At 32.7% G+C, this 23,503-nt stretch overlaps 1 protein-coding gene across 22 annotated transcripts in view; it reads left to right on the forward strand.

The window, feature by feature from the left end:
* Nucleotides 1-23,503, forward strand: part of C2CD5 (C2 calcium dependent domain containing 5) — a 109,098-nt gene that overhangs the window by 38,555 nt on the left and 47,040 nt on the right. For 5 of the 22 annotated variants that reach the window (XM_044228438.1, XM_044228440.1, XM_044228449.1 and 2 more), the window contains exons 8-12: nucleotides 4,371-4,522; nucleotides 10,037-10,122; nucleotides 10,878-10,910; nucleotides 16,256-16,364; nucleotides 19,059-19,124. In XM_044228438.1, the coding sequence (XP_044084373.1) occupies nucleotides 4,371-4,522; nucleotides 10,037-10,122; nucleotides 10,878-10,910; nucleotides 16,256-16,364; nucleotides 19,059-19,124 (446 nt within the window). Of the gene's footprint in view, nucleotides 1-3,257; nucleotides 3,383-4,370; nucleotides 4,523-10,036; nucleotides 10,123-10,877; nucleotides 10,911-16,255; nucleotides 16,365-19,058; nucleotides 19,125-23,503 lie in introns of those variants that run through there. The other 17 variants (XM_044228450.1, XM_044228453.1, XM_044228455.1 and 14 more) reach the window with 8 other exon arrangements.

The following is a 23,503-nucleotide window of genomic DNA, read 5'->3' on the forward strand; positions in this document are numbered from 1 at the left end:
GGTCAACAATTTTTTTTTGTAAATGACCAGAAGATACAGGTAAATAATAATTTAGTCTTTGCTCATAACTGTTCAGCTTTGCCATTTTAACATGAAAACAGCCATGACTATGCAAATAAATGAGTGTGGCTGTGTTCCAATAAAACCTGATGATTTACAAAACAGGTGCAGGATGGATTTGACCTGTGTAGTTTGCTGACCCCTGCCCTGTATCATCAAGGAGTCAGGATTCTGTAATCAGAAAACCTGAAATGCTTCCCGGATTAACAATAGTCAAGAAAGGTTGACTAGAAAACAATCACAGTCTTTTTAAAAAAAATTTAATTCTAGCGTAATATATAGTGTTCTATTAGTTTCACATGTACAATATGGTGATTCACCTGTTTTTAAAACAGTATTCTTAAAAATGAGATTTTCCTCTTAAGCTTATTCTGTTTAACTGTTTCCTTTCTGTTGGCCTTTAGTCATGCAGATTAAATTTTAGTCATGAGAGAGCACAGTATTATATATATGTTGCCTGGTTTTATTGGAAAGTACCTTGGCAAGTTAAATGACTTGTTTTAAATAAATCGAAGAGTGAATTTGCTCTATATTCCATTTAAGATACGTTTTAAAATGATATGAACTGCCTTCTGCCACAGGTAGAGTCAGATTGCAGGTGTAACTTGTTGAGGGATTCACTTTTTATTTTCTTTTTCCACACCAAATTTCAGTAAAGACTTGAGTACCTCTTTCTCATGCCGTCCTCCAGCTTTATCTAAGTTGCCTGAAGGGGCCTTGCATTGCAGCTGTGATGTCTGAGGGTTTCCTCTTTTCACTAAATTATTTAGTAGAAAGAGAATATTATATTGTCTGTTAATGTCTTAAAATGATATAGTGATAGTAATGGAATATGTTTTGGCTACATTTAAGAATAATTCTGTTAATATAAATCTTCTGGGATTGTGTAAATATTCTGCTTTTCAAATTTTGCTGTAGCCTGTTTGCCCCAAGTTGTCAAATAGTCACATCATGAAGAATTTAAGTTGCTTCATTAAGATTTTCTGAAAGACATCTTACTACCTCAGTCATGCAATTAAAAAAACAACAACAACTCAGTACTTGGTCTGCTTTATCTCAGCCAGTTTCTTCGTATTTTTGATAATGAATCAATTTTGGTTGCTAGTTTAAATTGTTTTATAATTCACTGATTATGATTATTTTGACATTTAGTTACAACATTGATTCTGGACAGGAATTTGATAAAAGGTAGTTTGGATCATGTTCCTGTCTGAATGAATTTAATATTAGAAATGCCACTGGTGTATTAGTGCAAGGTAATCTTTCATGCAAGAAGACTGATAAGAATTAGAACTCCAAGAATACATATGATGATGGTCCATTATATTTGGATTTTAACTAGATGTCATAATTTGAGGCTTTTACAATGTTCATTTTATTTTATTCATTTTATTTTACCTTTATTAATACTGTGTTCTACTTCATTGGTTTTTTTTTTCCCCTTTCAGATATTTAGTATAATGAATGATTTAAATCTCTTTGGTATTTCCTTGCTGAACTATCTCGATGATAGAAAGTGCATTTAAATAAGATGTACTGCTTCTCTACTTTGAAAAAAAAGTACTGTTTAAGAGACGTTAGCTGTAATTTCTCCTCTGTACAGTACTGATTCTTGGAATTTTTAACTACATTAGTCACTTCAACAGAGAAAGAGAAAACAAAAACGAAACCTCACTCTGTTGTTTGTATACAAATAGGTCACCAATAAGGGGTTTAGTTTTTAATCAGTTGTATTAAATACATTTTTATTTTAAACTAGCAACAAAAACAGAAACATTGCCCTATCGTAAAACCAGTGATATTTTCAGAAAATAGTCTGTAGATTCTGTGAAGGACCGTTATTGCCCATCAATGATAGCTCATGTTTGAACTTTGACAAATTGTGATTGCTGGGAATGTTCACTGGCCAGTAAAAAAGAAGAGGCCAGGAAAAGTTGAACTCTTGATCTGCTTTAAAAAAAATGGAGAGTAGTTTTTCAGTGTTTTCACATATGATTCTTTTTACCTCATTATGCATAAGCAAAGGCACTGCTTAGTGAGATAATTGCTAATATGAAGTACAGGATTCTTAGTTGTCTAATATGCTGTTTTTCCCCACCCAGTGTAACTATGCCCTTTTAGCAGAATTTCTTCATGAAAATTTAAATATTATATGTGAATATATATCTATGTGTATGTGATGAAAATATGCCTATACATCCACATAGATATGATCTATTGCAGGGTGTCAGTTGATAAAAAAATTTCAATTCAGAATGTAGTTTAATAGACTCTTTAAATTTAAATAATATATTCTATTTGAGAGCCACACAAAAATTACCTACATTGTTTTTTATTTTTTATTTTTATTTTTTTTAAAGATTTTTATTTATTTATTTGACAGACAGAATCACAAGTAGGCAGAGAGGCAGGCAGAGAGAGAGGAGGAAGCAGGCTCCCTGCAGAGCAGAGAGCCCGATGTGGGCCTCGATCCCAGGACCCTGGGATCATGACCTGAGCCGAAAGCAGAGGCTTTAACCCACTGAGCCACCCAGGCGCCCTACATTGTTTTTTATTAATGTGTTTTGAAAAGCAGTGTCCCCTTGTTTTTTTTGTGTGTGTGTGTGTGTGTGTGTTTTTTTTTCCCCAGTGTAATCTGGAAAGAAATATACTCGGAGTGCTGAAATACTGGAATGTTTATATTTGCTTGGTTCCATTTAGTTTATTTTTCTTTATGCTGTCATTTTCATATTCTTTAGTACCACTATCTTGCTATTATAGACAGAAACTGCTCTGTTAAACTTTCTTTATAGAAAAATATAATTACATGAATTCAGTTTCAGAAGCAGCATAAGAGCTTTATATTTGACTATTCATTTTTATGAGTGTTTTGTTCCCGTGTAGTAAACTTTATGGTGATAAAAAATATTTTAAAGCAACTCAGAATCCAAATCTTACTCTTTCTTATTTAATGCCACTATTCCTGTTTTTCTTATTCACAGTCCTAATTATTAATCTGATCCCTTAAAACTATACCTGTATCCTAACAAGTTAGTATTTAGCTATTCTTTTTAAATTTCAGTCTGTTTTTTTGCATGTTGGGGGTTAAAAATTCCTCTCCCCTAACTAAAGCTCCTTTGAAATTATTTTAACATAACTTTGCTATCTGTTGTATGTATTGTTTTCTTTTCTTCCACTTTGACTACAAATTCCCTCAGGTCTCCGCTGGTTCATCCTCCAAGCCATGGATGCCGCTCGACTCACAACAGCCCAATTCACACTGCTACTGGCTCACGACTTACTCAGAACTTCTCTGTGTCTGTTCCCACTCTCATCTATACTGGTACGAGACTGCTCAGACTCCAGAGCTGGGGAAGGCAGGCCACAGGCAGAGTGGCTGTAAAGGGCAGGCAGGCAGGTAGCATAGTGTAGGCAGGTGCCACAAGTCTTTGCTTCCTCCTTTTCTTACTTGAAGTCCAGCTGCAGTGAAGAAATCCAGTATGTAGCCACCACAGAGGCTCTCACTACTCTGAAGTGAAAGTGTTCTAGCTTCCAAAGTCTCTTCCATAGATCCTGTAAGAACCCTATATTATGTATGCATCCTGTAAGATTTAGGAGTATCCTCCAGTATGTGTTTTGCCATTATTTCTGCATTTGGTTAGAAATAAAATTGATGATTGGATTCTAAATGAAATAGCTGTCAAAGCTTCTGATTTTCTTATTTTATTTATGTACAAAACCTGTTACATAGTAGGGTCTGTTTTATTCTGTGGAAGAGAGCTGTTGGAAAACAGGTAAGCAACTCTTCTGCATAAAATGCAATGGTTCTGTGTAGCTATATTCATTTTTCTCTCTGCTGTGTTTTTAGCTGTGGCACTCTTGATGCTATAGGATAAGGAAACATTTTTCTTTTGAAGATATCTGTGTGTGCAAATATAAAAACTATTCTGAATATTTGCACACACCATTTGCAGCATCATTTTTTCTTTGTAACTTAAAAAAGCATTGTTTATTTGAAAGTATTTTCAGTCATGTATTTATTTTTTTTTGTTTACTTTTCCTTTTAATATTTTTTACTCCCTTAGTCTGTCATTTCATGCTTCTTTGCTTATTTACTTGGCTTATTAACTGTTTCAGTGCAGATAATTATTTATCTGGAGAATGATGAATGGTTAAACAGCAATTGGTTGTCTTTGGCCTCATACCCAGCTCCACACTTAAGAAATGACTGCTGGCCCTGCCCAATACTTTCCTGGTGTTTGGATCATGCTGCCTTCCGTCAGGTCCTTTGGCACATGATTGCTTAATATTTCTCCACCTTCTTCTGGCAGGATTCCCTTCAATGAAGATCCCAATCCCAATACTCACTCATCAGGACCCTCAACCCCTCTGAAAAACCAAACTTATTCCTTTTCACCTTCCAAGTCCTACAGTCGACAGTCCTCTTCTTCTGACACAGATTTGAGTTTGACACCCAAAACTGGTAAGGCGCTTCCACCCACCTTTTTCTTTTTCTTTCTTTCTTTCTTTTTTTTTTTTCCTGATTTGTTTCTGTTCTTTATTAGCTTTCCATCCAAGGCTTTCCTCCTATTTTTGGCATTTAAGTTAAAAGATAATATGAATACTGATCATTTTCAGTAACTACCATTAAAATATGAAAATTTCATATAGCTCAGAAATTATCTTGTTCAAAGATCTGTATTTATTGATTTAATCATAGTGTAGACATGAAGTCCAGAATTTATTTTTGCATGTAGATATTTTTTCATTTCATGCTCATATTATGAGGAATATCTTAAAGCTTTTGAATAGAATATAACATTAGTAGCTTGCAATCCAATTCCTCATGTAGTAGAAACATTTTCAAATTCATTTTTCTTTCTATTTCTGAATTTAATTCTAAGATTTTATTATGAAAAAGTTTTTAGAATTGAAATGGTTATATTGGAGTACATATATCTATTAACTTCTTGCTATTTCAAATGTTTGGTTTTGCTAGTCTTGCTTTCTAGGTTAGAAAGTAGCATTTTTGCTTTACTTATTCTTACATATTTCTCAATGTATGCAATTTATAGTTTTTCCCTCTCCTATTTGTATTTTTGATGAATAATTTCTGTGAGTTTTTATGAATGTTTTATGATAAAAATTGTTTAAAAAATCATTATTTCATTACTTCTTAAAGTAGAATTAAGTTATTCAGATCATTATGAAGAGTAAAATGTAAAAAGTTAAAAAGTTAGTAGTTAACAATTTTTATAAATATTGTTTTTGTCTATCAGTTTTCTCTCCAGATTGATGAAAACATTTTGCATACTTCCTGTGTCATTTTATCATTTTTAATATCTTTTGTGTGTTACACAAGAAATTTATAAAATGATCCCAGATTTTATGAAAACAATGAAAAGAAATCAACTTTGAAAAACCAGTGCTAATTCTAAAGAAAGGGAATTAAAAAGAAAGCCTGTAGATTTAGTATCTATTTTTATAAATGTAGTCACAGAGAGGAAGATAATTATGGATACCTAATTTTTTGAAGACAGTAGCTTTATTCTTTATTTATGTATACATAATATGCATAACGTTTAAAAATCATGAGATTTTTTTTAAAAAGATATATTTATTTTAGAGAGAGAGCACGTGCAAGCCCGCAAGCGAGTGTGCACACATGGTCATGGGATGTGACTGTAGGGAGATCAGGGAGAGAATTCCAAGCAACTCCCCGCTGACCACAGAGCCCCACGTGGGGCCAATCTCCTGACCCGAGATCATGTCCTGAGCCAAAATCAAGAGTCGGACACTCACCGACTGAGCCACCCAGGTGCCCCAAATCATGAGATACTTGATAGTAATTGATGCTACTTAATGTGGCATCTTAACCATATTTATACCATTAAAACTGAACCATTCCAACCATAGTGAAGTGTGTGTTTGTTTGTTTGTTTGTTTATTTATTTAAATAAAGGTTGAGATTCTGGCCTCCAAATTCATGCCTATCAAAACAAGAAAGACTTAGAATAGTATTAAAGAACAAGTTTTCTTTCTTTCTTTTTTTTTTTTTTAAAGATTTTATTTATTTGACAGAGAAATCACAAGCAGGCAGAGGCAGACTGAGAGAGAAGGGGAAGCAGGCTCGCTGCTGAGCAAAGAGCCCGATGCGGGGCTCGATTCCAGGACCCTGGGATCATGACCTGAGCCGAAGGCAGAGGCTTTAACCCACTGAGCCACCCAGGCGCCCCATAAAGAACAAGTTTTCTTAAAAAAATTTTTTTCGGGCTTTGAGAATTGGTTATTTGTGTATTCTAGGCTGCTTTTCAATATTTTTATCTATATTTTATTCTTTGTCACATCACAGACAAATTTTTGGAAGTATTTTCTTGGTCTTTCTGTTTCCTTTTCTTTAATTCACCAAATGGGCAAGTCTGAAAAAATTGTCAAGTAATAAGTTGACTGAATCAGATTTGTGTTCCCTTATCTTTCTCGTAGGCAATCAATTGTATTATCAATGAAAGCTTTTTTACATTTTATTTTCTAGTTCCAAAATTTTAGTTTTTAAAGATTTATTTATGATAGTTACTGATTCTAATGTATTTCTGTATTAGATGCTTCTAAATAATTTTGTATTTCTACTATCATATGCTATTCATTATCTTTAATAGCATACTTATAGAACATTAACAGTTTTTTAATATTTTCACTTATCGTGAATCCCTAAATATCTTTGAATATTCCAGAAGAGATTTGAAATGACAAAATTATGACTGTTTTAAAATTTCTAAAACTATAATTGAGTATGTGTTTCATAATTCTTTGCCTTCAAATTTACCTATATAAAAAATCAGTCTTTTGAGGAATAGTGGGGGTAAGCTGATTATGATTGATTGATTATATGCAACCAGGGAATCAAAAATAAAGTTAACAAAGCTTTAGACTGAGAAAGTTGGTTTTCTGTTTGTAGTTAAAACTATTGTCTTTTTTTAAAGATAGGTCTCATTAAAAAAAATTCATATTGATTTATTTTTATAAATTCTAATTTTTGACATTTTACAAGGCTTTATTTTCATATTTTTTTTAAGTACTCAACTAGTAGGAGTGGAATTTTAGAATGCTAGTGTTAGGATATTGATTTGGCACGTGACTTAAGCTAAAAAAAAAAAAAAAAAGTCAAGCTTTTAACCATGTATAGTTTTGGTGATTTGAGAGCATTTGCCCCTTACATACTCAAATCCTTGTAGATACAAACAGTGTTACGATCAAACTCGAATATTAAAATTTTAGAGGAAAAAGAATAGGAGTAATATATATCTCAAAGATGCACAGAAAGAAGTTAATATTTATTTCAAATTAGTGATGGCAACCATTTAATGTGGTGCTGTTTATTTTTTATGGGTATTAAAATACTCATAAGTGATATGTTTTAGTAACATTTGAAGAACTGTACTTTGCCACTTTAGATAATGTTTATATTTGAGGCAGTAAGTTTCTGGCTTTAAAAATTTACAAAATATACCTTTTAACTTTAACATTAACTTTAACTTTAACATTCTTAACCCAAAAAAGGCAGGTTAAGTGTTTTTGAGAAATCTGCTCCAAGTGATTAGAATGGCACAAAATCCCATGTTAGTGATTTAAAAAATTTTAACAAATGCAAAGTTTTATGAAGGTTTTACTATGTTTTAGACTATGCCTTTAATTTATATTGTGTTGGGTAGATGGTCTTGCTAATGACTTCATATGCTTAGTGTAATTTATGTAGCATTTTAAAATCCATTTTTACTGTTATGTTTTGCTTCATCATTGCTTTCCTTATTCTGCATTTTCTGGTCATCTTCTGAATCTGCATCTTTTCTCTGCTACTTTCCTCCACAGCACCTTACTCACAGGGGCCTAGGATTTACCTGTGTCCCAGCTCCCCCTCTCTCTCTTGTGGTTCCCTTCATCTTAAAAAGTCCTGTCTCCTACTCTCGGAATCTAGCCTTCCCCCTCATCATTCTAGCCCTGTCAGCCCAGTTCTGAGGAAAAGTGTTTCTTTCAGTGAAGAGCTGTTCCTGGCTGCTTCTGGTAGGATCACATTATGTCAGCTTTTTAATCCCTTTATTTTAACTCACCTTTGAAAACAAGTAATTATTTCATACTATTAAAGAAGTATTGGGTGTCTTGCACAGGGCATACTTCTTATTTTTCTTATTGGTGACAGAATTAAATGATTACAATGATGATTGAGGATTACTGGTTGGATAATAATGAATATTCTGCTGAAGTCATTTTATATACTAAAAAAATTATATGTCTGAGGACATAGACCTGCATATTTCCAAGGATTATTGGGTTTTTATTTCTAGAGTTTCTGTTTTAGATGCTTTACTTTCTTTCCCTTCACACCAACTCCATTCACTTCGGACCTGCACCATCATGTTGCTAAGCCATATGGTTACATTAGTAAATTATTCTGTTCAAATTGGTTTAAGTCTCATTTTGGTGGTATTCTTTCTTTATCCATTTTTTTTTCTGTCCATTGCATTGATTTTCAAATTATTCTGCTGTATTTTCTGATGTTTTATTTACTTCTACAAAATTACATTTTATTTTATGGCTTTCAACATGCTTCATACAAAGATATTAGTTTCATTTCTATGTTTAGTATTGTATAGTCTCTAAAACCCATATTTAGGTTCCTACAAGAAAAATATGTTCCTTTTTTATTTTTAAAGAAGAGAATGGGACTATACACATGCTAACCTTTGTTTCCTTATCCAAGAACAGCTAAAAATGTGAAAGTAAATTAGTTCCTTTTTTAAGTCATTGCAGTAAATTTGTATGTATCTTCAGTTTCAAAAGGGTGGGATTGAACTGTTAACTCTAGCCTCTAGAGCACTGGCTTCTCACCTGTCCCCTACTTTCTATAATTCTTTGATCATAATTGGTCTATTGGTACTATCAAAAGAATAAAATAAAGTAGGGAAATAAATTAAAACTTAAGCCTTTAAAAAATACATCTTAGAGCTTGGGAATATAATTCTTCTCATCCATAACTATGTACATTTGTGATGTGTCTATTACATGTCTGTGATTTTTAGTTTTTAAAAATATTTTATGTTGATTTTTGCAAATGAGTATTGAAAACTATGAATGTTAATAGTGTTTTGTCACGAATGTTATATTTAGGAATGGAAAGTTACCAGAAAATAGATTGGACTATATTTCAAAATTGCCTAAAATTCACACTCTTTAGAGAATTTTGGAATATTTTAAATAAGCACAATTAAACGTGCTTCTCTCTATAGTTACTTTTAAACAAACATTTGATGTTTCTAGATTTCTTTTAGTAAGTATTCTTAAATTGTGAGCATAGTAAGTACAGTTGACCCTTGAGCAACACACCCCTGCGCAAATTGAAAATGGGCATATAACTTCTGATTCCCCAAAAGCTTGAATATTAATAATCTACTCTTGACCACAAGCCTTACTGATAACATAGTCAATTAAAACAGTTATATTACATGTATTCTATACTGTATTCTTGCAATGAAGTAAAGCTGAGGGAAGAAAATGTTACTAAGAAAATCATAAGGAAGAGAAAGTGCATTTATAGTACTGTCCTGTACTTACTGAAAAAAAATTAATGTATAAGTGGACTGTGCAGTTGAAACCCATGTTGTTCCAGGATCAATTGTAATTGGTAGTATCTTGATTATTTTGTATTAGAATACTCACTCAACACTTAAAAAATTGAATATTATACAAAAATTCATACATTAACAAAATTTTAAAAATAAGTTTTAGAACAGATTGAATCTGAAACTCACTGTGATCACAGTTTTAACATCTAAAATCTTTGTGAATAAAATAGTAAAATATGTGCCTAATTGCATGTCAAGTACTTTAAATGTTTATATCATTTTAAGAAATTTGACTCATGATATTTATAAAGATGAATGCAGTTAACTTTCTGTTTCTATAGTTGTTTTTTGGTTGTTATTTATGTACTGATGTTCTGTAGGAATGGGAAGTGGTAGTGCTGGAAAAGAAGGGGGGCCGTTTAAAGCTCTTTTAAGACAACAGACTCAGTCAGCACTGGAACAAAGGGTAAGAGACACTCAATATTCTCTATTCTTACACTGTTAATATGATTTTATTATTATGCTTCTACATATTTATAACTTATTTCCATAAACTGGTTTGATCATGTATATGTAATATAATTTCAGAGTCCCAAAATTTATTTAAGGTATTAAAGAAATTTGTTTATGAATAATTAATTTTAATTTGGAATTCTGTAACTTTTTTTTTGTCCTCTAATCTTTCATTAGAAGTAATCTATTTGGAAATATCCATTGGGTGATGAAATCATTTCTCATTTTACCTTAAAATTATAATATACAAAAGGAAATAGTGAACGTTTTTCAGGAAAAAGTATTTCAGTTGTACTATATTAAATACCTTTCTTGGGGTGCATGGGTGGCACAGTTGGTTAAGCATCAGACTCTGGATTTCAGCTGAGGTTTTAATCTTAGGGTTGTGAGATTGAACCCGTGTTGGGCTCCATGGTGGGCATGGAGACTACGTAAAAAATTAAAAAAAAAAAAAGGTAATTCTTCAATATATTAATATATTTATATGCTGAGATTATTTTTATGGTTGGCCAAACTCAGGGGTAAGAAATGCACAGATTCATTATTTCTACAGATTAACATAAACAGTGTGGTTATTTGGTATGTGATTACATCTCTTTTAATTATTATAAGTTTAATGTTTAATTAACTTTGTTAATTGGGAAAATAAAGAGTCACAATTTTTGGATGATTTTTCTCTTTTTTTTTTGTATAAACTTCATTGCTAAGGGAGGATCGCCTCATAGGTTCTGTAGAAGGCGGGTATGTTTCTGAACATGTGTGAGAGCCTTTTTCTTGTATTGGTAGCTGTTCTAGTTTTAATCTTGATCATTTAAGTTTTATTTAAGCTTTAACAAATGTTGCCAGCTTTATTTCTTTTCGTAATGCATTTTTAAAAAATTTATTAGCACTATGAGGCTCATTTTTTTTCTACTCAACTAACACAGTGCATGATTATTTATATGTTATGTCAGTTATTTTAAGGCACAGTCCCATAGCTTTCATTGTGTCTGATTTGGAAGTTTATAAGCATTTACAGAATTTTCTTTTACATGTTCCCATTTTACACTAACATTAAAAAAAAAATAAAAAATAAAAGAGCAACAGTAAATACCTTTAGAAGAATGCATTTTTTAAAAAAGGTATTTCATCTCTAGAGGTTAGCTTTTTGAGAATAGGGTTTTCAGGGTCTGTTACTACAAACAATATAACAGTTTACTTTTTTAGACTTTATTTACTGTGCAGAAGTATCTGTATGTACCCTTTGCCTTGCAGACAAGGTTGGGGGGAGCAGAGCAGAGCTGAGCTAATCAATCAGCGTGATGAGACATTAGAGGTACAAGGTGGTTTGCTTTACCCCTCAGCAGGCAGCATTTGCACTTGAGCTGCTTTCACAACTTGCAGGCATACCAGCTACTATTGTGCAAAAAAGTCCACTTAAACACTGGGACCATTTATTGAAACCAAATATAGAAAGAAACTGGAAACACAGAGAAGAAGGTCAGGGGGAAGGTATGTGTGACTGTTTCTTAGGCCAGAATGCTCTTACCTCCTCCCCACTTCCACTTTTACATTCTCTACAGAGTTCCTTACACTAGGAATATTCCTTGTAATTGTTCTAGAATTCATAGGAACAGAAAAACTTGTATGAGATACAAGTTTTTGCCTGTATCTTGTGCCTGTGACTTTATTATTGATATTAAGAGCTTTTGTAAACATCTAGCTTTAAGAGAAGAAAAATACTAATCAATAAAAATTGTTTTAAATTTAGTTTGGATAAAATTTATGTTTTCAAATATGATTTAAAACATTCTTCAAGTTTTGGACACATTATTACATTGGGTATACATTTCTAGATAATCTTTATGGACTTAGCAGTAAAGATGTGGGAGAACTATAGTTTTCATTTACAACCTTGTAAAATCCGAGTTGGCAATATGTTTATGTTACCTAACTCTGCAGTAGTTACTTGAGTTTATGAGACTACCTCACTATCCTGGGTACACAGTAAATAGAACAAGCTTCGTCTTTAGCTTTCCCATTCACCTGTGGTGGCCGTTAGTATATCTTTGTTTTGGGAAAAAATTTGTACAGAAGTATGAAGAGTTTTTCCCATATGTGTTCAGATATGCCTTACCTCTGTCAAGTTGAATATTAGATCGAGGTGAACATATGATATACTTAATACCATTTTTATATTCATTTTTAAAATATTAATTTCTATTCCTTGCCATCCTTTATAAATTGTATGGCTTCCCCCCACCTTAGGAGAAGAGAACCTTTGTCCAGCTTATTTAAAGGGTTCAAGTAACAGTTCTCAAAAATAAAAGTGTTACAAAATCAGTGAAAAATAAGTTGACAGGATCTTGGTAATAGGTGTCAAGTGATTAGGAGATAAGATGTAGAGATATAAATTTGATTAGATTTAGGGGTCTACCTATGAATGATTTGATGTAAAGCAAATAGGTTTACTTTTCAATATGACTCTTCTTTCACTTGTAAGAAAAATGAAGTTACTTTTCAGATGCTGGGAGATATATTTTTCTTCAGTAAAGAAACCTAGTTGACTTGGTTTAACTTAGTATTTCCCAAATATATTTTACAATGGAATCTGCCATGCGAAATACCTGTTAGGGAGGACCACACTTTGGGAAACACTGATACAAAGCAAACTCTTTTAATAATTGTGATGTTTTTGATAGTGGGGTAAAATTATATAATAAAATCATAGTAGGAATCTGGCATGGAGTTCTTTTTATCTAGAAAGTTGACTCTCATTTCTTGGGAAAATAAAAAGAATACTTGGTTGAAAAATAAACTATTTAAATATATTCTAAGAAAAATTCTATTTAAATGTTAAAAAATTACTTCCATTGTATCCCCAGATTTTCCAACTAGCCTGTCTCTGAACACATGGTATTAAATAGATTTATGCTTTATGCATTTGGCTTATTGTCAAAATGTCAACATACAAATTTCCACCTAGTTGTACCACAAGGCAAGGCACTTTATTTTTTTTTCTAACTTTTTTATTTTTAAGATTTTATTTATTTATTTGACAAAGAGGTCACAAGTAGGCAGAGAAAGAGGGGGAAGCAGGCTCCCTGCTGAACAAGGAGCCCTGTGGGGCCCTGGATCCCAGGACCCTGAGATCATGATCTGAGAAGGCAAGGCACTTTAAATATTAGGGCTTTACAGAGAAAATATCTTCTGTGGTCCTGAAATTCTCATCTAGGCATTGAAAACGGGTTGGGCTTGACTGATCTTAAGGAAGCTGTTCTTTTCAGTGGAAAAGAACCTACAAATTCATCAGGTATAATGATAAACTAGAGATTAAAACCAGCACCTTGTCTCACTGTTTTAATCAGAAATTTCAAGAAGCCAGATGATAAGGCTTGTTGCTCACATAGAGCCGAGGCCTCCTTGACTCACGTTAGCATACGGGAAAGATTATAAAGTATAGTTTTAAGATACTTTGCCGAGGTCTGGCACTCTGTAAGTACTGCACAGTAGTCACTATGTAGTGGTGGTGGAGATGAGCGCTATTTAACAGTCACTGGTAGTCACTGGCTACTGGTGAGAGGGGTGGAGGTGATAGGTATTTAACGGTAGGTATCTGCCATAGTGTTTCTGGGAGGGTTATCTGAAGATGTAGTTTTGGTTGAATAACCATGCCATTTTTATGTACTTCAGGTTAAATTTTGTGTGTTAAATTAGGTGTGTTGATTGGACATGTAGGACAGAGTTTAAGTTTGCAGAGTGATCGTCTGCCTCTTTGGGCAGCCATTCCCCTACTTTTTCTGCTTATGATCCCCAACTCTACTATGCTGCTTTTCCTCTTGTCTCTTTTTATCCCATCTTCTGGAATTTAGGAAAAAGAATCAGAATCTCAAGTAGAGAAATCATTTAGGTTAATTTTTATACCTACCTAAATTCTTATATTCAGATGTTTTCCAATATGTGAATTTACCTATCTTATTTCTCACTTTCAGAAGAAAGTACAGCTTTCCATTTAGCTGTTTTATTTTCAGTGTCCCTTGTCCAGAATATTTAAAATGTTTAAGTATAAAGATTAAATGTAAAGTGCTTTTTTCTACTATACTTCAGTATTTTGAGAAAATTTAAAAACTGTCTACTTAAAATTGAAAAAAATCATGAAGGCCTAACTTAGGTAAGATATTTAAGTTTCTAATAGCATAAACTTGGATGTGAGGGCGATCTGGCTGCGACATCTGTCACCCCATTGATCACCAGGGTTGATTCAGCTGATCTGGCTGGCTAGGCGGGTGTCCCCTTCCTCCCTTACCGCTCCATGTGCGTCCCTCCCGAAGCTGCGTGTTTGGTCGAAGAGGACGACCTTCCCCAGTAGAGGAGAGGACCGTTCTTCGGTCAAGGGTATAGCAAGGTAGCGCAACCTCCAGACAAGCTCTAATAGCATAAACTTATTTGTATATTTCTCACTTAAAACTTATATTTAAAAAACTCAGGTAGAAATAAGGAGGCATTTTTGACTAAATTTTTTATAATACATGTAAGTGAAATTCCCTTCCTATCCTCCCCCTTTTTTCTTTTTGCCTGTCAGCTGTGCCAAACCTATCCATTTCCATAGATAGGTTTTTACTTTTTTTTTTTTTAATGTAGCCTAGGTTTTTCTTACCCTTGTTAATTTAAATATTTTAAATTCTAACTGAATTTATTTCTAAATTCTCTCTATATTTTATACTATGTCTTCATGGGTTATTGAAGTGTGCAGGACTGTTTGCCTTTGTGCTAAATGACTCCAAGTTGCTATGCTTTGTGAATTATGCTTTGGTCAGTTTGTATTCTCCATGCTTAGTAGCCAGTCAGTAATCTTGCTGCTTTTAATGTGCCTGCTTCTAGTAGTATTCTGTATGTCTTTATCTCTCAGCTTTCATTTGCTGCATTTAAATTATTGTGGTCAGAAAAAAAGATATTGCTAGACTTTAAAATATGTTCCTAAAATTATGTATTTATAATTGCTGAATGGCATAGTATGGATATGATCTGTAGGGATTTCTTATGAATCAAGTACATAAATTTTAGTACTTGGAAGTACAGTTCTTTTGACTGTTGAGAGCTCTGTTTTGCTTATTTTCCAGCTCTCAGTTATATTCTGAATAGCTGAGGCTACTGGTAAGTGACTTCTGGATAAGTGAGCTATGGTAATCTTAAAGCCGTATGAGGCAGATATTAAATTTCCCTTGCTTGCATCCAATTTTGTGTAATGTGGGAGCCCTCTATACTTGGAGAGCCACAGGAGTTCTGCTTTCTTCTTGGGTGCTATCTCAATGAATTTCCTTTCTCTGTTTCCCATTTCTGCCTTACCTCTAAATTGATGAGATTGATGTTCTTGAGAGAGAAGGGGAGAATGAAACTTAGAAGAACTTGGGGAATTTTATTTCCTCGCTTGCTGTCATCTATTTTCTTCTCCCTTTTCCTTAATATGCATCTATGTACTTAGAATTTTTTCCAGCTGCCCTGGTGTTGATAGAGTAAATTATCTTATACAGCATTCTGAACCCTCTTGACCTTGGTATTTGCCCTTCGCTTTTTCTGAATCTCTTAATCCACACTGCTCATTCTCTCACTCCTCCCTTATTTCCACGTTCTTGTAGATCTCTTGCACCAGGCCTTCAGAGTCTTTACCAGTAGCCTGGAATTGGGTGTGTGTATGTGAGGAGGATTCTGCCCCACTGAGAAGTAGACTCAGCCTCGAAGGGCAGGGGAATCCCCACATCTCACTGTGAATTTGCATCAAGAGTAGGAGATTGAAAGGAAGGAAGAATGTGTCCAAATATCTTAAATCAAAACTCTGACAATCTTTTTTTCTCATTGAGAATTGATAAAAAGAGTGTTTGGATTCTGTATAACATGATATATGTGGGAAAATGGATTAGGAACTCTAAACATCTAAGAAGACATTTAATTACAAAGCATGTGTAATGTGTAACTGGTAGCCTTTTGTTAAGAGATAGGATTCATATCATAGTATGAATATAATCTATGGGGATCAGGCTTCTTAACAAGCAAATTTTTTGTACTTTACACATGGTCAGTTATATTTTCCCCCCCTTTCTTTCTACTAGGAATTTCCATTTTTTACCTTGACGGCATTTCCTCCTGGATTTCTCATGCATGTTGGGGGTGTTGTTAGTGCACGCTCTGTGAAGCTTTTGGATCGTATCCACAATCCTGGTATGTTCCTTAAAAGTTTGTTTCCAGCGTTTCATTTACTTAAACTGGGATTATTAACATTGATTTTTATACTAAAAAAAACCAAGTCTATCCGTAAAGAGAAATGAAAAAGAAAGTATAAACTGGCATGTTGCTTTAAGTATTTACTATAATTCTGATTAAAAATAATCAAATAAGTAGAAGTATATTTTAGTTAGCTTTTTTATATAAAACAAATAGTGATTCATTTTCCTGGCCAGGCATCACTTTGAAGAAGTTCCTAGGTAACTTTTCAGTCAGCTTTTTTCTTTGACCCAGGTAGACAACAAATTTTGTAATTTGACCGTTGTGGCCATTATCTTAAGATGTTAATTCTTTTCATGAGCAATAACTCTTCATAGATTATTTTAGTAATTTCCTTATTCCTAAAAGAAGTATTCCTTTGAAATGTTATTATAAACATTGTGTAGTGTCTAAGAATTAAGAAAAATAGTGCTGTCTGTGCATTTCTGGTTTCTTTTCTAAAACTATTTGTTCTACATAAGCAAACAAGTAAGAATAGTAGCTCACTCCTTTAAAACATGGGGCCATGATCATAAAAGAAGAAAGGCATCAAATCAATCTCAATTTCAGGCCCTTGGATTAGGAATGCTTTGATGGTTTTTCTAAATCCAAAATAAGCGTGATAAGTGGTAGAAACTTTCTGTGTGCAGTGTGTTCTTGCATCTCTTGACTGGATTCCCAGTAATTTGCTCAAGTCACTTATTATTTTGATGACATACTTAAAAAGCTGAAGTTATGTTGGTGTTCTTATTTGGCATATATACATACATATTTTTGAAAATTTTAAACTGTCACTTCAATAACCTCTTCCTGAGGCTTGTACTGACAGCTACAAAAAGAGTAAAACATTGAAATTATTTTATGCAAAACACTGCAGATAGTGATTTTGAGGATACAGAGCATTACCATTCTTCTAAGTTAAAAAAAAATTTAATCTGTGCCTTGCGGTTTGATGTCTTTTCAGTTAATAATTCCAGAGGAGCAGAATGGAATTTTTCCCAGAGCTTGAACGAGATTTCAGAAGAGGAATAGTAGCTAGGATTATTTAACTCTTAAAGCTAAACAAATACATCTTTTAAGCCTTAGTCTTCTCTTTTTTTCTTCTCTGGTTTATTTTTTTTCTGCTCTTCCTTATTTTTTCAAATCAATTTAAGATCTTTTCTTCATGTAGTTTTTGTGAATTCTGTAGTAATTAAAGGCACATTTAGACTGATGCTAGTTTAATGTATTGAGACATTGGAGACTCTGCAAGTTCCGTATCTTTGTGTTTAGGAACTTAAATTATTTGGAAAGAACAAGGAAATACTGAGTTAATATACCTGACATTAACTTGGGTGTGACCCAAGGCTTGTTAACTGCGTTTTTTTGGACCATTGACTTAAATATTTTGCTAGATGGTGCCCACTGATAAGCTCCAAAATGGTTTCAGCAATATATTTAACTGTTCTGTTTACTGAAAACATTTTGATTTTATTGTGGCTTCCAGGTACTCTGAGTAAGCTATAGAGTCTGGGAGAACAAACAAGTCTTACTTAAATAAGTTTAAGTAGAAAGCTGTATTTAAAATCCTATTATTTTTTACAAAAAACTCTTTTTTAGGGTTTATCATGCTTGTCAGTTTGTTCTAGCGGTGTGAGAAATATAAGAACCCAGGCCGAGGGAAGAACACAGGAATCTTTAATACAGAATACATTTTGTGTATTATAATTATTAAGTTATCCATTCTCTTCCTTTCCTCCCCTTATCAGAATATTTTTTTTTCAATTCACATGTAGAAAATCCTAGTTACTAATGTACTTATTTCCTAAAAGATTATGGGCATATAAATATAAATGCTTTTAATGATATACAAGTTATATTTTAATTTTGTTTTATTTTCAGTTAATTTTAATCAACTATGTATTCTAATGGTTTCACTATTACATGATTTTGACATAAAAATCACATTTTGGGGGGTGGTTTTATATATGTATTATGCATTAAAAAAGGAAGATTTTCTTAAGAACATTTTATTGATGTTCTTAATATTTCATAAATAATTATTTATGGAAAAGATTTAATTTGTTGAAAAAAGCTGAATGTTAAAACCAAAAAACCCCTCTAGATTAGCATCTACCATGATAATGATATATTGATTTTATGACACTGAGTTACTCTGCTGAGAGAAACTTAAGATGGATTGAGATGCCTGTGCTGTTAAAATGCTGTATTTGCACTCTCAAATGAATCTTGCAGCTATTTTTTTCCTAGTGAATATGGGAACTTTTCATTTTACACTGGAGTGTAGAAGGAATAAAATCTTATTTTTAAACCACTACCGCCTGCTACGTATAGATTACTATTCTGGAGTTAGTTACTTTAGCATATCCTCCTTTGTTAAATATTAAGCAACACGGACAAGAATGGGGTGGTTTTAAAAATCAAGGTCATTATCTTAAACAACTAGACTTTAGTTAATGTTAGATTATGATAGCATGCTCCTTCTTCTCTTTCTATTTCTACTTCTTATTAACTCTGCTGTCTGTGTCTTTCCAGTTGCTGTCGAGTGGTATTGTCAATTGTGTTCTTGTTTGTAGTGTTTTTTTGTTTTTTTTTTTTTTCCTACTATTCTGCACCTAAAACTGATCTACTAATTTGCTGTTTTGAACTCAGCCTTTGTCGGAATTATGGGTAACACAAGATCTTACAAACTGCTAGACTGGAATAGTTTCAATTCAGGTATTTTGATGGTCATTCAGTACTACATATGCTGACAAAAATTATGGCAGCTCAGTGAAGTTTTTAGAAATGTTCTAGATTAAATAGGTTTAATGGAAATTCAGTTATACAGATACATTCTCAGTACATATGTTGTAACTCTTAAAGTTTCCACAGAATTGCAAATATAAAAATGTGTTAACTAAAATGAATTAACCAAAACCATAGAAATACCATAAATTACAAATGGCTTTTGTCAGGTGATTAACTTTCAGAAACCTAAATTTAAATTATATTTATTATATTTTGGACAGTTTTTTCATATCAGTTAATTGTCATAGGCATTAGCTTTACAATTAAAGAGATGTTAATTGTTAAATGTAAGTATTAAATGGCGAGTTTGATAAGCTTAAAGTCTGCTTAAACATTAATTTAGGCTTGAGTATAATATATTTAGTATTCTATAAATACTGTAAAAGTGTGACTATTACCATTTTTTTTTTATAATTCCAGAAGTGTTTCAAAATTTGGTAAGTAAGAGCAGATTTTGGGGGGATTAACAGCTTTCATAAGCTCCCTTCCTTCCCCTTTCATGTGAGAATTTAATTTTTCTTTTTAGGTGATTTTACATATGGATATAATTTGTAAAATATAGTTTGTAGCTTTTAGAGAAACTAAACTAACTTTACAGCTGATGATGTGGTTTAGAGTCAAAGCCAGTTTTTCTTTTTGATAAAAGCATATTCTTCTAATATAAATATGTAAATTTTTATGTTCTTTATTTTTGAAATTAAATAATAGAACCATTTTGTTTCGGTATTAGAGGCTGGTATTTTGCCTGAAGGATTTTACCAGTTCTTTGTGTCAGAAAGTATATATCTATTTATAGAAAAACAAAATCACCAAGAGGCTTAACATTTTAGATAATATTTCATAATCTTTTCAATATTGTAAGCTTTTTTTTGTTCTTAGGGGTCCAGGATGTAAGTTCTGATGTAAGTAATGCATGTTTGACTATGAAGTATCTCATGTTCATCATGCAGGTTTACCTAAGTTCAGTCTAGTAAACAATCTGATCAGGTCCAACCTTTGCAGGTTTAGACTGACATCAGTTGGTAAGTCTTCAGGGAAATTACCTCTCCTACTCAGGTTTTTGCCAGCATGTTACCATATTGATTAAAATTAAAATAATCGTTTTTAAATGTTATGTGTTATACTTGGTTTTTAGTGAGGAAAATACCCTGCTGGATTCATTTAATAAAAATAACATTATTTTAAAGTGTATGCAGATTAGTGTGTAAGAAGTAAAAAAGCCCAATTATGTAAGAAAAGGACATTGGGAATAGACTGATCATTAATAATTTAAGGAGCTTAAACGTTGTCAGGGCAAAGATGTTTAGGGTGAGAGGAGTGTTAGATGAATGAACAGTCTTGGAAAGTAGAAAAGTAGTTAAATCTTATAATACGTTGTCCCCCATAAGCAGGACTACAGAATTGGGCAAGGAGAAACATGGTTGAGGAAGCGGTATATCTTGCCATCATTTAAAATAAAGTCAGGTAGTGAGTGTATGAAAAAAGATGGATATAAGTTACAGAATAGTTAAAGAATATCAAAGATGACACTTTCCATTTAATGTTCTAATAGCTCTGTGCTTTTGACTGAGATATTAGAATCTCCGAACAGTGTATATCAGGCTGATTTTGATATTAGGTTAAGAAAAATAATGTGATAATTCTGAAATACAAAAATGTAATATTTATAAATATATTTGAATCATTTATGTATTCTTTTCTGTGATTGGGGAATAGATTAGCCATTGCTGTCCTGTATTACCATAGAAAATCAGGAGTTGGCCACATGAGTAAGAAAAATAATTGTGGTTATAATTTTTATTAATGTTAGAAATTGTTCATCAATACTGTACTTCCTGGATTTTGACACCATTTATTTTGTGAAATATCACCATTTTAATAATAGCTTTCCAAGAGAAAAGAGAAAGAAACATTACTATATTAAGTATATTGATTAATTACTAGACATGTTTATTTCAGAAACATTAAAATGTGGAAAGATATAAGAAACATTTTTATCACACAGTAGTATTTCATGAAATATGATCTATCGTGCAAGCATTTATTAGAACTTATTTTGTACCATACAGTTTGCTAGATGATAGGTGTGCGAAGATGTCAGTCACCCCGTTTTCATGAAAGTCATATTCTGGGCAGTTAAAAAAATATGTTAATGGTTTACTGTGTGGTGTGGTGTGGTGTGGTGTGATATAAGATAGAGAATTAAAAAGGAAGGCATGATTAACTATGTGGCAGGGAAGCTTGGAGAGGTAATTCTTGAGTTCAGTTTGAAGGATATATATGACCTTAATGTAGATTTTCTATTTCTGACAGTGTATTTGGAGGCATATTGTTCACTCCTTTGAATGTAGTTCTGAAACTTTAGTAGTGCATTGCAGAACAATCCCCTAGTCATTACTTGTTTGATGATATTTACCCAGTTATTTTATACCTATTGCTTGCCATTGAATACAGAATGTCTTTGTTGCTTCAGCTTTTTATTGTGTTTCCCTTTCTCTTCTGCTTTGCTGTCTTAGGTTGTGTTAACTACAGTGATAGGAAATATTTTTATATAGCAGGAAGAAGGAAACTCAATTATCTGAGAATTTATTTTAAAATCACAGTATTACCTTTTCTTATCTTGCTTCTTATGTTTCTGGCCTGGTTAATGGACTTTGAGAAAGACAAGCTGAATCTTGCTGCTTGAAAGGAGGAAGCAGCATTTGCAGATCTTGTGTGTGACATGCCCGGAATGGGCTGCATAGGAGTAAGACAGGGTATCCCATGGTCACACGTATGTTAGATCATTGGCTGTATAATGGAGAATGCATTTAAAGACAGCAAGCCTATACACTGCAGTACTCCTGGCCTGGTAAGTGACCTAGGACTTGGTGGTGATAGGAGAGCTGAAGTTCACAGAGCACTTAACTATGTGCCAGGCACTCTTCCAAGTGCTGTATGATAGCAGGTCACTTAATTCTCAAAACACAGCTCTGAGATAGGCATTTTTCCTCTTTTGTGAATGAGAGAAATGAAGCATAACAATTTGCCTTAAGTGAAATAGAAAGTTGTTGAGCTACAATGTGAACTTAACTACTCTGGCTTCAGGGCTTACACTCTTAAGATAAATTTAGAAAATATTTAAAACGTAAAATCACCAGGACTTGGTAATTAGTAGAATGTGGCAAATCAAACAGTCTCTTAGCAACTTTGAGCTGAGAGAAGGAGAAAGATGGATTAGAATGATCCCACATGGCTACAAGTCTAAAATCCCAGTGAACAGTTGAATCCTATCTTTTGGAAACCCAACTCTATTTGAAAATTGAGTTATAAAAATATTTTAAGAGTAGATTTTAAAAGGCATAGCTCATTCCTTCTTAAATGGCTCTGCTATTTATTTTTCTTTCTTCTGAGTTTACCACTGAAAGTTATTTCTGGGTAGCAAACTGATACAATTTTTAATTAGGAATAGTCTCAGTATAGTTGAGAAAAAATTGTTATTCTTTCTTCATGTAGGGTACTTGTGAGCTTAGATATTTTTTCAGGAAGTCCCAAGAGGAAACAATAAAGTAGATATATAATGTGGTTTGAAAAAATGCTAGTCTGAAATAGCTTCCAAACTTAGACAATATTTTTAAGAGCAAATGTTTTAAGTACTGAGTTAATAAAATAGCTAGATAACTTTTGTTTTTGAGAATATTTTAAAAAGTTATTATTTTAGATTGTAGGTTTAGGACATAATGTTTGAGATTTTCTGTCTTCTAATAAATGAACCCCTGCTAGTGCTAAGGGAAGCTTTATATTAGTGGTCTGAATTCAGAAAATGTTACTCTTTTTTTGGTCATCTGAATTATAGTTGTTTTACTTTGGGGTCAAAAATTAATCATCAAAACCAAGAAAAATAGGTATAATTATTACTTTAAACATATTTTAACAAAATGAGTCAACAGATGTGTAAGGAACTATTAATAGAATACACATATCAGTCTGATAATCTAAATTTTTTTTTTTTCAGTTTTAAGTAAAAATCTTTTATTCAGTGGATGTTTGTGGTTTGCCTACTGTGTCTTGAGCATGATGTTGGGGATTGGGAACATGTTTGTTCAGCCAGGCAGACAACATGATTATACACCCAGTCTAGGCTATTTCTTAAACTATTTAGCTGTGTGTGTAGTAGTAGTAGTAGTAGTAGTAGTAGTAGTAATAGTTGTTTTTAAATGGAGAGAGGCTTTCTTGGAACTTGAATTCTACTGATGACCCCAGCAGTTATTTTTACCACATCTGAGAGGTACTCATGAGCAGATATGCAAAACTAAACTTAAAGTAGT

This window comes from Neovison vison, chromosome 12 (genome assembly GCF_020171115.1).
Source record: "Neovison vison isolate M4711 chromosome 12, ASM_NN_V1, whole genome shotgun sequence".
Classification (NCBI taxonomy): Eukaryota; Metazoa; Chordata; class Mammalia; order Carnivora; family Mustelidae; genus Neogale; species Neogale vison.